General features: G+C 53.2%; 1 protein-coding gene across 19 annotated transcripts in view; it reads left to right on the top strand.

Annotated features, from left to right (window-relative positions):
* Positions 1 to 5,410: 5,410 nt before the first annotated feature.
* The window catches only part of LOC310885358 (uncharacterized protein), a 46,175-nt gene continuing 34,639 nt past the window's right edge, over positions 5,411 to 16,946 (top strand). The window contains exons 1-6 of one of the 19 annotated variants that reach the window (XR_014574729.1): positions 5,425 to 5,538; positions 10,852 to 10,895; positions 11,821 to 11,862; positions 12,787 to 15,003; positions 15,245 to 15,370; positions 15,712 to 15,849. Coding sequence is in view for 5 of the 19 variants with exons in the window: in XM_083808636.1 (XP_083664762.1) it covers positions 5,504 to 5,538; positions 10,852 to 10,895; positions 11,821 to 11,862; positions 15,245 to 15,370; positions 15,712 to 15,849 (385 nt within the window). In the remaining 14 variants the exon portion in view is untranslated. The other 18 variants (XM_083808639.1, XM_083808637.1, XR_014574728.1 and 15 more) reach the window with 18 other exon arrangements.

Raw genomic sequence — 16,946 nt, 5'->3', positions numbered from 1 at the left:
GAAGGGTCCACCCTTGTGTTCACTTACAGTCTCTGCTCCTGCCTAGAGAAAGCTGTGGAGTGCAGGGCACAAGGACGGTCTTGGTGGCCCTGGCCATATTCCCTCTCGCAGCACGCTGCTGGTGAGCAGGGCGGGCTCTTGCTAGGGGTCGATCACCGCCGGGCATCTCCTTGGGAAGCACCACGACGAGGCAGTTCGGCTCTAGCCCCTCAGATAACGTTGCATGAATGAAACCCCAAGCTCTCTTCTCTCCTTCTCGCCTGCTTCCCCAACTTCCCCGCAGGCCATCGGCCGGGATTTGCAGATGCTGATGTTGCAAGTGCTCCCTGAGCCATCGGGGAGGTGCTGGCTTGGGCTGCCAGGCACCAGCAGGTTCCTCCCGAGCGCCCTCCGCCCCGCTGCCACCCGAGTGAAACCCAGGGCGTGCGACACCTGCTAATTAGAGGTGGTGGCAAGCCTGAATCAGAAGGGATTGCCCTTTCTTTCCCCCTGTCTGCCCCATGCTGGCAGCTCCTGGAGGCGTTTCCGATGCCCTTGCTCTGTGGTTTTCCAAGCTCACCTCCTGCACTTCAGCCCTGGCTCTGCTGATTCACCCCCAGGGCCGGGCAAGTGGGAGCTCTGGATTCCCCTCCCTGTGCTCCTCTCCCCCTTTTCCGACCCCAAAGCAGCTCGCCCGCGCTCCTCTTCCCCTTTTCCGACCCCAAAGCAGCTCGCCCAGGCTCTCCCCCTGAGCTGGGCAGCCCTCACTGCCCTGCCAGCAGTGTGTGGGTTGACCAAGAAGGCATTGTGTTAAACATTTCAAATAAAAGCTGAGCAAAGGTGGGAGAAAATGCCAGAAAAAAAAAGGATAGGTGGGTTCAGGACAAGCAGAGTGAAAGGGAAGCAGCAGGAAAGAGGCAGAAGAAAATGAAGATGTGGAGGAAGAGCTGGTGTATGCCCGTGATGTTAACGCGGGTCAGAGGTGAACTTTACCTCAATGCAAAGGGTGTGGAGAAGATGAGAGACCGAGCTTTTCTGGCTCATAAAATTGACTCAGAGGCTCCTGTGGGGCCTCATTTCCTCGTGGCTCCTTCTTGGCTTCTGCCCCACTGGGAGCTCCCCCGGGGATGTCCATGGCTCCGTCCATACCCAGCGCCATGCGCCCAGCAGCCCTCGAGTAGAGAAATGGGAGAACTGGGGGGGACGGGGGGCTGCGGGTCCCCTGCTTGCTGTCCTACCTCTTCTGCAAACACATGAAGGAACACGGAAAGTTAGGCAGGAAAACGAGAGGAGATGGAGAAGCAGAGGGTTTTGCAAGCACAACCTGACGCTATTTGCCCGTGGCGGTTTCACCCAGGCCCCTTGCAAAACCTCTGTGCCGTCTCCCAGCCAGAGGGATGACTCAGTGCAGTGTCATTGGAGTGAGCGGAGTTGAAAATAGATGCTTTTGCCTTTAGGAGAGAAATAAATTTTGGAGAAGAAAAGGCAGGATGTGATTGTGTCACATACATCGCAAGGAGGAGCCTGTTACGGCAACCTGCCCGAGACAAAGGAGATCTTTGTAAGTGGTGCTGGAAGTGTCAATGTTTATTGCGTGCATGTGCTCCATGGGGCTTTTCAGTTTTGTTTGCAGAGAGGTTGGATTTGCCACAGGACAGGGAAAGAAGAGACCTGTCTGTGGGAGCCAGAAAGCTCTGCCGGGAGGAGAGCTTGGGGAAGCAATACCGTGACGATTTTTAGATCAAAAGGTGGCTTCACATTTTAATTCATCTAGGGCTGAGCCCGTGCAATGAAGCAGATCCAGTGGCTGGTTCAGACCAAGCGGCCCAGCCGTGTGGCAGAGCAGCAGGAGGCAGCTGGCAGGGTGCAGAGCCCAGCACGCCGCTGGCTGCTCCGGCTGCAGCAGGGACGGAGCTGGGGGGAAGAGCAGGAGCTGGCCCCTCCCGGGCTGGCAGCAGAAAGTCTGGTTTTAGGGTGCCAAAGCAAATACAGCCCCTGGTAGCAAGCCCGGGGCTCGAAGGCGGTTGGGGAACAACTTGGGGCACTGCGTTTTCTCTCACCCCCACTGCAGGTGTGATGCCGTGCGGTGGGACGTGGGCTCTGCTCCCTCGTGGCGAGCACGCAGAGGTTGTTCTCCTGCCCTTCTTTCTCCTTGCAAGCACTCGTGGCGTGGCTCCTTCGTCTGCTGCGTTCCTGTATATTTGTGGGCAAAACTTCGGCTAGAGCCAGAGCTGCAATTTCCACAGGGCCTCTCTCAAGGTCAGCCCGTGGCCATTTCCCGGGATACGTGTGCTGTTCTCTGCTCGCTGTGGGAGGTGGTTTCTGCCTCCCAGAACTGGCGGGGACAGGCGCGGGGAGCAGCGCCCTTTGCCTTGCCTTTGGGGGGGCCCCACTCTGCGCGTCCCCAACAGGAACAGCGGGGAGCCCTGGGGCTGCGGCGCTCCCTTGCCACATACAGCCTGATTTTGGGGTCTGCCAGTCCCTGGGGGATTTCCACGGAGTCCTCTGAGCTTCTTCTTCTTCTGTACAGAGCTGGAGGTCCCGGAAGCCTGGTGCTGTCCCATCCCAGCAGTGGTGCTGAGCACCCCCAGGCACAGAAAGGGAAGCACCGCAGCCTGGCCTAGCTCAGAGCCTCCTGCACCAACTGGTACGAGGGGACGGTGTCTGGTCCCTGCTCCCTTTAGTGCAACAAATCCACTCCCTTTTGGTTTATCCAGCATTAAATGCGCCTTCCATGGGTGGAGGACAGGAGCACCCAGGCAGCGCTTTGGTTTCAGGGCTCTACCTCAGGCACGGACATGAAGCCCTGCAGCGTGTTGGCTGGGTTCGGGGAAGACCAGGAGCTACGAAAACAAAACCTTCTCCTCCTGGCAGGAGGAGCTGGCAGGTGACGGGGCATCTTTTTAGCAAAACCGCAGCAGTCTTGCAGGGAATAAACAACTGCACGCAACAACCTGCTTCTGAGGGTGGGAGCGTGAGTCACAGCGGGACTGGATCGGGCTGTTGCTCTCGTACAGCGGCTGCAGCAAGCGAAGCCATTTGGGTTGAGCAGGTCCTGAGCCAGGGCCGGGCAGGGTGCTGAGGCTCCCTCCTGCCCCTCCAGCATCCTCCCCTCCTGCCTGGCTGTCCCAGGAGGGAGCCTGCCCTGCTCCAGGCAGAGGGAGGTACATTTCCTCTGAACTCCTCTGCTCGGGTTTGTCGGACTGTTTGCTCTGGGTGAACGGCGGGTGGCCGAGCTTTACTGGCCTGTTTTGCAAACAGCGTGTTTGGTAACTGCAGGGTGGTTTTTTTACTGCTCGGGCTGCTCAGCTGGCTCTGAGAGATTTCCTGCCCCGCTCGTGGTGCGTGGCGAGTTACCACGGCTGCGCTCTGCTCCTCTCACCCGGCTGGGGCTCTGGGGCCACCACTGTCCCTGCAGCTCCCCACTGCTGGGGGGCAGGCAGATGGCCCTGCCATGCACCATCACCTGCCTCCGAATGGGAGATGAGAGGAAAACAGAGATGGGAGGGAGCAGGGCAGGGCCGGTGTCTCTCTGAGGCTGTGGCACGGGTGAGGAATGCGCTTTGCAGCAGGAGGGAGCTGGGAGGCTGCCAGTTCCCCCACGTGTCCCGGGCTTGCAGCAGGGAAACAACCCAGGGAAACATCCCGACCTCTGCCAGCTGCTCTCCCAGGGAGTCCCTGGCGTGGGATTTCCCACAGGCAAACAGCAGAAGGAGCCTTCAGGTCTAAAGCCTTTTAGTCTGTTAGCCCCGGAGGGGCTTTATCCAAGTGTGAGTAAGAAAAGGTGGATTGTTCGCCACATCTGCCCCTGGGGATAAAGTCCTGAAAACCTCCTTGTTATCTACATCAAAAGGGCTGCAGGGAGAGGGAGGGCAGGTTTGCTCTGGCAGTTTGCAAGGGAGGAATCTGGTTTGAAGGACACATTGCAAAAGGGCTCTTCCCTATACAGAGCGGTTTAACAGGGGAATTTTCCTGCCTGGCCTCCGTTGCTTCTTTGTACTTCCACAAGTCAACTTTGGGCCCTTTGTCCCCTCCTCTGGTGGCTTATATTGCAGCTTCCCATCGTGCTGACCTCCTGCCAGCCTGGCCACCTCCTCGGGATCCTCCTGCTCCTGCCCTCGACCCACCAAGGCAGGGGGCATGGCAGGGGCAGGCAGGGGGTGGCAGGCAGACATCCCACCCCGTTGCAAGGCAGGACCTGCTGCTGAAGGGCTGCACGTGGACGGGTCATTCTGGTAACAGCCTTATCAAATCCTCATGGAAACGTGGACTGTTTTCTCCTGCAAACCCGCCTGGAGTGAAAGGACAGCTCAAGTGCAAGCGTGCTCCTGGCAGGCTCGCAGAGGGCTCCACAAACCTCTTGTTTTGCATTGTGGCAGCCCGAGTGGTTTGGTTACCAAATGAGCCGTGCTCCCAGGAGCCAGGAGAAACTGCAGCCAGGAGCATGTTTTTTCTGGGACCCAAATGCCTACAGCACAGTGCCCGGGTCTACTCGCTTCCTCCAAGTGCAGAGGAGATCTCTGCTGTCACCTGCAGCCCTCCCAGGACCATGGTCACTTGTGTCCCTTTTTACATCTGCTGAGCCCTTTGGGGAGGAAAGCCCAGCTGGCTGTCCCAGCGCCGCAGCTGCACTCAGCGTTTGGGTGGTTTTCTGGGGTTTTCACCACGGTCCTTTCTTCCCCAAATTTGTCCATGGGAAAGGGAGAGCAGCGTGTCCAGAGCAGTGCAGGTGTTTGGTGCCATCCCTCGCAGATCTGGTGCAAGATACAGAGGCCGGGTGCATGCGCTACCGCCTTGTGGAAGGGAATCTGTCCGGGTGGGATCCGAGCCCTGCACATCCCAAAAGAGCAGAGCAGGTGCTCAGCTGGTGCCCTGTTACCGTGCCGCACGCTTTATTTGCCTTTGTAGGGCAGCGTGTTTGTCCACAGGCATTATCAGGCAGGCAGAGGCAGCACCCCTGTTTGCAGGAGGCTGACGGCTCCTGCCTGGGCACCACAGCTGGCGAAGGCTCCTGTGCTGGGGGGGGTGCAGGGAAAGCCCTGGGGTGGGGGACTTGGGACTGCAGGGAGCAACAGCCCCCAGGAGAAGCAGCTGATGGGAAGGGTGCTGGGCTGCCCAGGAGATGGCAGCAGGTTTCCACCAGCGTGGTTGTGGACGTGGACCTGGGCAGCCTGCTCTAGGTGGCCTTGCTTGAGCAGGGCTGGACCTGCTGACCTCCAGGGGTGCCTTTCAACCTCAGCCCCCCGTGATCTTGGGCAGTGCAGAAAGAGAGGATGCCCTGCAGATAGCTTGTGAGGGCAGCCCCCAGCCCCCACGTCGTCCACATTCACATTTCTGGCAATGGCCAGTGCCTAGGGTGCGAGGGGGGGGATCATCTTCCTATTCACTGCAGGCTCTGAAGGGTGCTGAGGTTGGGGGGGGGCTGGAAGGGTTAAGAGGGTTGGGGCTGCACCCACAGCTGTGGGTGCTGAGAGGGTATAAGTGGGGCTGGGGGCACACCTGGGCTGCTTTTGCCCCTGCAGCAATGGGAAGTGGTGCTTGTGCGTCGGTGTGGCAAAGGTAGGGGGGAAATCTGGGCTGGGGGAGAGGGGAGGAGGCAAGAGGGGCTTGTGTGAGACAGGAGGTGGCTGTGGTGGTCTAGGGGCTGCAGCCTTGGGCTGGAGCTCGCCTGGCTTACTCTCTGTCCATGCCACAGCCAGCTTTGCCTGGAGGAGAGCATCTCTGCCAGTAGCTGTGCCACCGCCCCCATCCTGGTGCCCCAGCCTCAGGGGGAAGGAGCCCAGAGGGGTGCACGCAGGGGAAGGGCTGGTCTGGAGGCTGTGCTCATCTGGCGTTTTTCTTTGGGAAGTATCTGTTTCTAGGGGTGGTAAGGAAGGGCCAGAACGTGCTGGCGGTGGCTCAGGGCACAGCGTCCGCCAGCGGAGGAGCTGTTTGCGATGGGAGGCTGCTGCCAGGCTGCAGGCTCTGCCTGGGAGACTGCTCGGGACCTCGGGGCCGTGCTGAGGCTGCAGGTGGGCAGCAGTGACCTCTGGTGAGAGCTGCGGGCGTTACAGCCCCGGAGAGACCGAGGGGGGGGCTGGAGACATCCTTGCAGCCTCTGCTGGGCTGTGCCAGGCTGGGGAGGGGCCCCCAGTGCTTGTGCGAGGGGGTCAGGGCCCGAGGAAGGTCCTGCTGCGGAGAGCACTGCTCAGCTGTGAGCCCCAGATTTGCCCCCGGTGGGCACAGGCGTTAAGCAAGTGAGAAGTTTTCTGCCTCGTTACTTTTCCGGGCAGCTGGGACACGGGGAATCAAAAGCCTGGTACCTGAGGCAGGAGGCAGCTGCTGGAAGAGTGCCTGGTGCTGCTGCTACAGCAGCCAAATCCAAGGTGGGCAATTCTGCTGGCTCCAGGTCAGCTCCAGCTGGGCTGCGGGGTCCAGGTTAAGGCATCTACAGCTTCATCCTGGAAATGCGGTTTCCAGCTCTCTGGTGAGATGGTTTATTTATCGCTGTTGCCTCCTCGTTATAGATTTGTCCTTCTGAACTTTATCAACAGGAAGGTGACCTCTGGTGAGTCTAGAAGGGAGAGGATGTGTCCAATCAGAGTGGTTTAATCATCGCTTTATAATGGCATTTGGAGATTTCCTATTTAATCAGTAATGAAAGTGCCTGGCAATTAATTCAGCAGGACTCCTGGTGCCCTGAGCACCGCAGTGTTGATTCTGAGCAGACCTTTCTTTCTTTTGTCCAATTCTGAGGAGTAATAAAGTCGTTGTAATGAATCACAAAAGGTACCAATTTCCTTCCTGGTTCCCTATGGCAAGTACAGCTCCTTAGTTTTAAACCTGGGCATGCACATTTAACTGTTTGGCAGGCAAGCTGCGAGGGGCCAGGCACTGCAGAGGAAGCAAGGGGGAGTCTCTTCCATTAGCAGAAGCTGCTCTGAGTGGATTTCATCTGACATCTCTCTCACCATGATGATCCTGTGTCCTTGAGGCACTTAAATAAGACTTTTTTCCCTGTTGTTTTCCTACCCTAAGCTGCTGTGAGCTGTACAAGGTGCTGCCTGTGCCGGGCTGGCTGCCCAGGCCATGCTCTGACCTTGCAAGTGCTGAGGCTGGCCGGTGCCTGGGTAGCAACTAATGAGTGACCCCATCTGCAGAGCTGGCTGCTAGCAGCCTTCACTAATAAGTAGGTTAACGGGCACTGAGGAGAGAGCCCATGGAAGAGAAGGGGCTGTGTAATGTGGGAAAGTGCACATGTACAGAAAAGTGCGGCAGAATTTAGCAGTTTTATTCCTGCTTTGATTAAATGCTTCCCTCTGTCTCAGAGCACCTTGACCTCAGCCGCTGGTGTATGTGGCTGGCGTGTTTGGCTGCACTGATTGGGGGGAGAAGAGGAAATAGGGGAGGAAAAATATTAAAAATGCTCTGCTAGAGTTAGAGATTCAGCTCTGCCTTGGCTTACTGCCGGCTTCAAACGCAGCAGCAGAACCTCTTGTGTTTAGCCCCAAAGGAGTCCCTAATTAGCGGAGAAACTGCAAAGCTCTGAACATGTTTGGGAATGCTTTAGTGCAGTGGCCTCCTGAGGTTCATTAAACAAATGAATTCAAAGCAGTCAAACAGCCGGGATCTTCAAAGTGACAAGGAGCTCGGTCCCGGAGAAAGCAGCACAGCCGTGAAAGCAAGCTGGCACTGCAACCGAAATGCTTTCCAAAATGGGTGAAATAAAGGCACCCACATCTCTGCGGCGCACCAGGGGCTCTGAACTCCCAGGCTTGCCACGCTGCTTGACATGAGAATGTACATCAAAAGCCCACTTAGAGGATGACTACTCAGTCTTTCCTTCTCCTCCTCCATCCTTCCTCCCCATGGGCTGGGGGCTGCCTGCCATGGAGCTGTTGGTGCTGTACGCGCACCCCTGCCCCGACACCGAGAACAGCAGGGTCACGGTGAGGCAGGAATGGGGTTCCCTGAGGGAGCAAAAGTGTGGGGTGCTGCTCATCTCAGGGCCAGCCTTTGTCAGGAACGCTTAAATGAGCTTAATTCTCATTTAATTTGCTTAATGGATGTAATAATTATCTGGCGCTGCAGTGATCCTTCTCATTTGGAGCTTGAGGTGCTTTGTGAAGCAGTGAGCTTGAGACTTCCCCTCTTACAGCTGAGGAAGTGGGGGCAGAGCCATGGGCAATTCCTTGCGGTGTAACAGATGGGTTTTTAAATGGCTCAGCCTCACCAGTCCATGGACAGGGCTGGGCTCAGAGTCCTGCTGGTGTATATTAGCAAAAAGATGCAAGAAGAAAAGAGGCCAGGATGAGAACAGCGAGCTGCAGGTCAGGATGTGGATTTACAGATATGCAGATCAAGTGTGAGACAAGCCCAGAAGTCTGTGCAAGCCTGGGTCTAGTAACGTGTGTGACAGTTATTAATGAACATGTCGCCAAACCCAAAGTCAAACCCGATGAGGAACTGCTCACACTGACATGCAAATGGAAAATAGAAAGGATGGAGCCAGAGGGAGACAGACAAAACAGATTGCCTGGGGCACAGCTTTGTTCATGGGGAGAGGCATCAGCATTTCAGGCCCTGGCTGCACCCTGGGCAGGGGATTTACATGTCCCGATGCTGGCTGAGGCAGTGCAAGATGAGGGAGGGCCAAGTCAGTGAAGTGAGGGGCTCAGGGAGGGCACGAGGAGCCTGTTCTGGGGGCAATTTGCCAGCAGGACCCCCTGGGGCCTTGGTGCAGGCCAGGCTGGGCAGATGTGTGGGGAGGGGATGGCCCCGGGGCTGCTCTGCCATCGGGGGGGGCTTTGTGGGAACCCTCCCCCCTGCTCTCTCTGACCATTCCTAACAAAACACCTTGCACAAGAGCCAATTATTTGGAAAATAGCCCGTTTTGTAGCACATGCCCATTTGCCAATGGCCTCATGTGGTTGAGGCTGGAGCAGGAGGAACCCTCCTGAGGTAAGGCCGCATCGCGAAGCGTTACCCAAACACCTCCAGCGCCCCCGAGACACAATTACTCTTTGAGTCCCTAGTCCCTACCAAGCTGGGACTTCTGTCGGTTGTGATTAAGGATCATTTAGATGGAGTTCAAGTTGATTTAGAATTGAGAAGAGCAGGAGGAGAGGGGAAGGGGAAAAAAGGCAAAAAGTAGAGAAGGAGCTTGCAAATGGTGGTTCAGCCTTGATGAGCTCTGAGGGTGCTGGTCTGCACGCCTGGTGCCGGGCTGGGGAATGGGTCAGCTACACGGGGACAGATGCTGAGCCCTCGGTGATGGATGCGGGTCTGGGCTGGGAGAGGCAGGGCAGGCAGAAAGCCCTCAGCGGGGGGGAATTGCAGAGCTGCTCCTGTCTTCAGTCAGGCTGTATCGATCCACGCCAGACTGTTCAATACCAGATGTCTGCCCCCAGGGATGTGTCTGTCCCCACAGCTGCTGTCCCAGTAATTTCCTGGGCCCTGATTTAAGGAGGGCAAGTGTTTCTTCTTTTCAGGGGAAAAAAAAAAAAGCAGCAGGTTTCTATCCTTGCTTTTTGCCTCCCCCTCTGACACAGGATTTCCCAGTATCTCTAACTATGCGAAACACGTCCCTTCTTCAGATAAAAAAAGCAATTTTCCACTCGGGCAGCAGGAAGCAAAGTGCAGATTACAATACCTGATGGTGTTTTGGAGGAATGCTAGCATGTCCCTTTCCCCGTATGACAAGGTCATTATTGGTGCCTGGCAAGGGCGAGCAGTCGGATGCCTGCAGGCAGTGGGCACACAGGCAAGCTTGGGCATCAGCTGCAGGGCACCAGAGGAGCTGGGGGCAATGCACAGAGCAGGGGTTAAGAAAGTCCAGGGTTGGATATAGGGGCCAGGGAGGCAGCTGAGCAAAAGGAAACGCTCCACTACTCCATCTCTGCCCTGTTTGGCCTTCTCAGGTGGCTCTGGTACAGCAGTAGAGAGTCCCAAAAGAACCACGCTGATCACTCAAAGTATATTAAGAGTGCCCAGGTTTATAAATATATGGATGGTGTTCACTTTTTCACTGTATACAGCAGCGTAAGCCCTTCAGGATACGCAAGAGCTAGCCTTAACCTCATTAGCCCAATCCTGGCAGTGTTAGCAAAGACTAATTTACTTCCCTGAGAACCCATGGCCTGTCTCTGAGTTGAATATGGTGCAAGATGGAATATGAGCCACGACGATGTGTCTTCCTTTATGGTTTGGCTAAACACATTCCAGCTGATGAAAGCACAGTCATTGCTTTAAATGACTTTTAACCATCAGCAGCAAATCAGTCTTCAACAATGGGAAGTCCAGCGTGGGGGCCTGATATCGCTGCAGCATTTCTCGAGCCTCCTGTCTTCCACAAGTCTCTCTTGTTTCCTGCCTGGGCACTGCAGAGCCTTTGACAATATTGATTGAGTAAATTGCTGGAGCAGAACAATGTGTGCTCCCTTTCCCAACCAGAAAACACCTCTGCTCACTGTTGATAAATTACATGTAAATTACCTGCCATTTCCTAGGTGCTAACAGTAAAAAAAGGTACAAAAATACTCTCCACCACCCTGCGAATATCAATGAGATTCTTTGTTTTCACGAGCTTTAAACAATGATGTTTGATGAAGGCTCATTTGAGAGAGATGCTGTGTTCCAGAGATACCTTCAAAGTTACACAAATGCGGCGAGGGCAGCCTAACACACTCATTGTCCCTCTCCTATTATTTTGCCTGCTGTATTTATGTGAATTGGGCACCAGTGGTGGCGAGGAGCAGTTTTGCTGGCTCGCAGTACAGCGCAAAGCTCTTGTCAGTACTAATCCCTGTGCTCTACCTGGGCCAGTGCTTTGGTAAGTGCTTTCCTCTGCATTCATTTATTTGCTCTTCCATCTATCCATTCTCCCTCCATCAGCACAGCCCAGTACTGGAGAAGAAAAGCAGCGAGGGAAGGTGAGGGTAAGTCCAAGAGCCCCCCAGGCGCTCAGCTGTGAGCAGTGGGGATGTTTTGTATCCACAAAGAAGTTCTGCCCCTGGTCTGTTGTTTTCAGGGAGCACCCTCCAAGCCCTGGGGTGCCTGAGCATGACACTGCTCCTTAAGCGAACCACTTGAGACATTTTGCAATGCCGTACCTTAATTTCAAGAGCCTACTGTGCGATTTAGGTTTAAGTCTTAAATATAAGATTTTTTAAAATGGCATGTGCTCTGATATTGTGCCTTCTGTGAATTTCTACTGTCATGGCAAAGCCTTTTTTCTGCAAGGCGTTTGTTCAGCAGCCCCCAGATCAATATGTTCTGCTCCAAGAGCTCTGCAAATGCCCAGAGTTGTGCCAGTGCCAGCGTATGAATGGAGGAGACAAACAGAACACAGCTGCCTTGTCCTGATCAGAGAAAATTAAGTTATTCTGTTTGCCCTTTATCATCACCTACCTGTATTATTATGGTAAACATGGAAAGTCTCTCCTGAAGTCATTGTGTTCGTTGCTGTCCAGAGAGAAATCAGGCTTGTCTTTTCCTTTTAGTGCTCCATCTGAATATAAAAGCGGAAGGAGGAGAACATTTTTGTTCTCACCTTGCCTGCAGAGGTGGAAGCATGGGGCTGACAGAGTAAGTGATGTGCCATGGCTTTAGAGAGGGTCTATAGCAGAGCCAAGAACAGCTTCCCAATCCCCAGTCCTGTGCTTTGACTGCATGGCCAGCTTTCAGCTGAGCTCTGAGCAGATGTAAACACAGCAGAGGCAGCTGGTGCGTGACCACGGTGGTACCAGCCATGAAAGAAAGGCAGGTCTGGTTCAGGAGGAACAACAGAACATAAAGCCAATAAATAATAAGTTTAAAAATGTTTTAAAATAAAAATAATTAAAAATATATATTTTTTTTAAGAAAAGCTGATCTCACTTGTGGACGCTGCCACTTCGAAACCAGGTGAGCAATTAGGGGAGGGTCTCCTGCTGCTCTGGGGCTGTGGCATCGCCCAGCTTGGGGAGCTGACCCGGGTCTCCCCCCGGTGCCTGGCAGTGGGCTCGTGCTAGCACAGCTCCGGCAGGAGGGAGTCGCTGGGGCTGGTCCTTCTCCCTCTGGGTAAGATTTAGCATCTCCTCTGTAATAGCAGCACCCAGGAATGACAAACTAACGAATGATGCTATTTGGAGAGCACGTGTGGGCACCAGTGCTCAATTTATCAAAGGTGAAGAGGGACCAGAGTTAATTATACACCACGAATTATATTAATATAACATGAAGGACTTCAGCTAAGCCTCTCTCAGCCTGGCTGTTCAGTGCACAGGTACTGGATCATGTTTGTTCCCGGGGATGCAAATCTTTCTGACTTGCTGTCATATCCTAGGGGAAAGTAAAGCACTCGTCTTGGCCTTGTCGCAGGCTTTCTTTCCTGTTTGCCAGAGCAAACATGTAGACCAGCTCTTTGTTCCTGGGCTTGCTTATTCACTGTTATTTCTTCCAGTTTCGGTGTTTGTTTCTCGTTGATCCTTCAGAAGGTTTTGTTGCCTCTGAGGGCAGTGACTTCCCCAGGTGAGGATCCTTCAGAGTCAAGGCCAGGAGATGCAGGCAGGGATGTCCAGCTGAGTGAGTGGAAACCCAGCTGGCACCCGGCATAAATCACTCATATTTTTACCCTAAATACACACGGTACTTAAATACTGCAAATCCCTGACAATCCTTCAATTTTATAAACTCTGTGGATTGATTTTCCAATGAAATCCTCCCACTGCAAGATCCAGGTTCATTTATATAAATTATACAGTGATTTATTTAATGACCTACTTTGAGCGCTATAAATTCCGCGACGTCCATGCAATTTATTATTTAAACGCTGTATAAATCATGCAGGACACAGAGAGGGGAGAACGTGTGTGGAAGGAGCAGCTGGCACGGTGCCTGACCGGGAGGAAAGTGAGGCGTGGAGTCTACCCGTGTGTGACGATGTGCTCCAGGCTCTGGGATTTGTGCAAGCATGGCTGGTCCCACTCATGGGCTTGGCACTCGGCCACTTGGGCTGAAACATGGATGGGGCTGAGCTCCAGGCCACTCACTCCTCCTTCTGTAGGGGCTTTCTGCATGGTCTCTGTGCTGTGCGTGATTTTTTCCTTTGTTGAAAAAGTCTTAATTCTCAAGTCAGGTAAAACTTGCTCACCTGTCCTATTTCTCCCCCCACACCTTGGTGACTTCTTATACACCTGTAATTATCCTGGACTACCTGCTAAGGCACACGGCATAGCCCCTGCTCTTTGCAGTGGTGGGAAGACTTGTATCCTAAAGCTGTTTTGCAGGAACAGATGCAATCTGGATCCCAGATAAGGTTTCCAAGGCAAGCTTCCTCCTCTCAAATGCTCTGCGGATCCAACGTGCTCCTTCCTCCCCGCCTGTCTGCACGTGTGGGCAGGCTGAAAGCAGAGGTAGGATCCTGCTCTGGTTGCGGGGTGCCAAGCAGGGTGCTCTCAGGAGCTACCAGAGAGTTTGGGGTTTCTCCTGTGTGCAGGAGGCTGTGGTGAAGGCATCTGACTCTTGGTAGCCTCCCTCTGGTAAGTAGAGAGGAGAGCGTGGGGAGAGCTTGTACTTGGAGGGTCTGTGCACGGGGAAGATGCTACTTGGATGTAATTATTCTTTCTTGGTTCAAGACTCTTCCCTAAAGTGGGAAGGGGCTGAAATCAGCATGCCTCTGTGCTTGTGCAGAGGGTGAGAGTCAACCCAGACTGGCAGAAAGCAGCCTGGCTTAGCTCCTCTTCCTTGGAACAGCTTCACGGGGAATTGTTTGGGAGATGTCTTCAGCTATGTACATTGCAAAGACATTGACTTACTCTACAGGGCCTTAACGGTCAGTGAGTGTGGAGCACGAGAGAGGAACCCAGAGAAGAACATGAAAAGGCAGCGTGGTGTCTCAGCTCAGCTGGGTCTGAGCCTGTTTGCTTCTGTTCTCTTTCTGTGTCGAAACGGGAAGGTGGTGGGAGCGCGTCCACGTGCGTGCAGACCGAGTGAGAAAGCTGTGTTGTGACATCTCCTGGTGGCAGTTGTGTGCTGAAGGAGTGACCTCCGTCTAAAGATGCTCTAAATTAAACAAAGGTTTCTACAGTGTTAATTAGTTAATGGTTGTGGAGAGCTCTGAAAATGCAAAGACCTTATGAGTGATAATTATTATTGTTGTTATTATCAGGTCTGCAGCAATGAAGCACATGTAATTGGTGGTTAAGCTCCCCAGACACCAACTAATCCAAAGGCACAACACAGCCCCTACCACCAAGTGCTATAAGCAGGATCAATTCAGCTCAGCCTGGGGGAGCAGTGGGAGGGCTGGAGCACGGAGATGTCAAAACACCGATGCTCTCTTAGGCCCATTTGGTACCGGGGGCTGTTCCTCGTGCTCCTGTGTGGCACATCATCTTCAGGATCATTAATTTTAATGTTATTTGTTGAGCTGCTTCCCATGTCAGGAAAGGCATCAGCTTCTCTTTTTTTTTTTATTCATGTATGTTTATCAAAGGAGGAACTTTATAACCTGGAAACCTTGTAATTTCAGTGGAAAAGATGGGTGGAGGAGAGCTCGGATGCATTAGCGAGGAACAGCTGGAACATTGCTTCCTGGTGACAAAGCCAGCAGCAACTATGTGAGGCGTTCTTGGATTGCCCCGAAACTCCGGGGGATGGAGTGGGGGACGGTAGAGCCCACTTCAGCTGCTGGAAGTCATCAGGTGTTAGTCACTGAAATAAATGGCATCATTAAAAAGGAGTACACTGATAACCACGATCCCCACCAAGCCGTGCAGTCCGTTTCTCTGCCCAGATGCAGTCTGAAGCTGTCCCTATCTGAACGAGAACCTCAGGGTGTGTTGGCAAAGGCCCATTTCATTAGAGACCTCGCGCCTGGTCCGTCTCAACAAGCTTTTGTGCTGCTCCTTGGCAGGGATTTCTTTCTTGTCGGCTCACAAAGGACTTAATGGCATGGGGAGGGATCTTCCTCTGCTAATTGTGTGCCTTGTGATCCTGCCAAATGCAAGGCACGATCGGCGTCCAGGCGTTACTGCGCCATGAAGATGCATTCACCCTGTTCAGGTAAGTAGGTTGCTGATAAATGTTTGCATTGCAGCTGTGCCAAATGTATTTTTTTTTGGGCTCTGAAGACAAAAATGAGCACCTCCATTCTTCAGCCAGGTCTTCTCTGCAGTAACTTCAGCGGGTGGCTGCTCACAAGGAGGTCAGGGCGGCAGGCAGACCTGTGCTTAAAAACCCAGAGAGGACCCAGAACCAGGCGGGGATTCTTCAGCCCTAATTGGCTTTTTATTTTTTTTTGTAGACCGATGCTCTGTTGTCAGCAGTGGGGGCTCTCCCTGCTGCCTCGGCATGAAAAACCTTTCAGCAACCACTGGACTTGAGCCGCCCCAGCCTGCCAGGAGCAGAAGCACAAACCGGGCAGCAGGAGGTGATTTCCCAGCTGGACGGCCGTGACTCAGGAGAACCCCTGCCTCCTCCTGCTGAGGCAGGATGGTAACAGCCTTCCCTCCTCCCAGAGCACCGGGAAAGCTTAGAAGTTGCTCTTTTTTCTTTTTGCCTTTCTAATAAGAGCTCCTGCGTGGGATCAGGTTGTTTTTACCTGCTCCCTGGAGCAGCCAGATAATGGCAGAGGTCTGTCTCTTCCCCCTGTCCCCCTCCCCTCCCAACTGCACCCACAAGTGACTGATTTTGACATAACAGTAAGGGTTTGCTCTAGGCAAGAGTGTTTTCAGGCCTGAAAGGCTAAAACAGGGTAATTTTTCTCCTCAGCAGCACATAATGGAGCTAGCTATTTTCCTGCAGCATTTAGCCTCGATTTCCAGGAGATAAGGCTGCTGGATGAACACCTAGAGCACTTTGCACCTCCAGCACAGGAGGGGAATCCTTGCCATGGGCCCTACCTGCCAGGTGAGCGCTCCAGCCGCTGCATCTGCTTGATTTAACGATTATAGCATTGCTTATTCCTAATTATGGTGTGTGTCATGTAACAGCCGGCTTGCCTGTGCCTAATCACAGCACACCTAACCACTTTGCTCCTTCTACGAAAGGGAAAGAAAATACAAAATGAGCACAAGTGAACGAATTCTCAATTACATTGCTGCGGGTCCAAAGCGATGCGGGTTTTCTGCCTCCATCACGGCTTGACGGGTGTGCAGAGCTGGGTGCAGCTTCAGAAATGAGGCAGGGAAGGGCACGGAGGAGCCTGTCGGGATGGGAAACCCCAGGTACAGGGGCAGCTGGAGATGCTATTCCTATTGCTAGGCTGCCTATTTAGTGCATGAGCTCCTCGGGGCAGGAACGGTCATTGTGGAGAGACGTCCCCTTCTCTTTTAAGTGTAGAAAAGGTAGATCTAGACCTGGGCTGTAGTCAGCGCTGTTTCTGTATTCTGCAGGCAGGTAGCTTGCAGGCAGCTCGTGATGTTCTTTTAAGCCTGGCAATATTTGTCTCTCTCTTGCTTCCCAAGTCAAGTTATTGCTGGAAAAATAGGGTTTTTACTTTAAAAAAAAAAAAAGGAAAGGTTTCTAGACCTTATGTCTGTAGAGAAAAGTAGAGAAGGACTTTCACGTGCAACTTAGGGGATCAGAAAAAACAAATGCAATTACCTTTAAATTCATCATGTGTGTTTTAAATCTCCTGCTATGACTCATGATGTTTGAACTCGAGGGTGATGCTTCCAAGTGCAAACACAAATATTCAGGCAGATATTTATCTTCAGCTAGGGGAACACCCCAGTAAAGGAGGAAAAAAGTACAGAAAACATGAGAAAGCGAAATGCTGCTCAAAACTTCCTTGCTGTGAGTTTCTTCCTTTTTATGCATTCAAAAGGAGGAAGATTCATTCCTCTGCTCAATGCTGGAATTGCATCATCTAATTTAACCCCTTAAGGACTGTGGTTACCTCAGTATCTCTGATCTTTGCTCCTTATCTTGTTGATTTTCCTGTGAAATCACTCTGCTTCCCTGTTACCAGTAAACACTGCATTGCGCCCAGCCTGGGCTAGTGA

This window comes from Anser anser (genome assembly GCF_964211835.1).
Source record: "Anser anser genome assembly, chromosome: 22".
Taxonomy (NCBI): domain Eukaryota; kingdom Metazoa; phylum Chordata; class Aves; order Anseriformes; family Anatidae; genus Anser; species Anser anser.
Note: the sequence above shows the minus strand (reverse complement) of the source record. Positions and strands in the feature narration are given on the sequence as shown.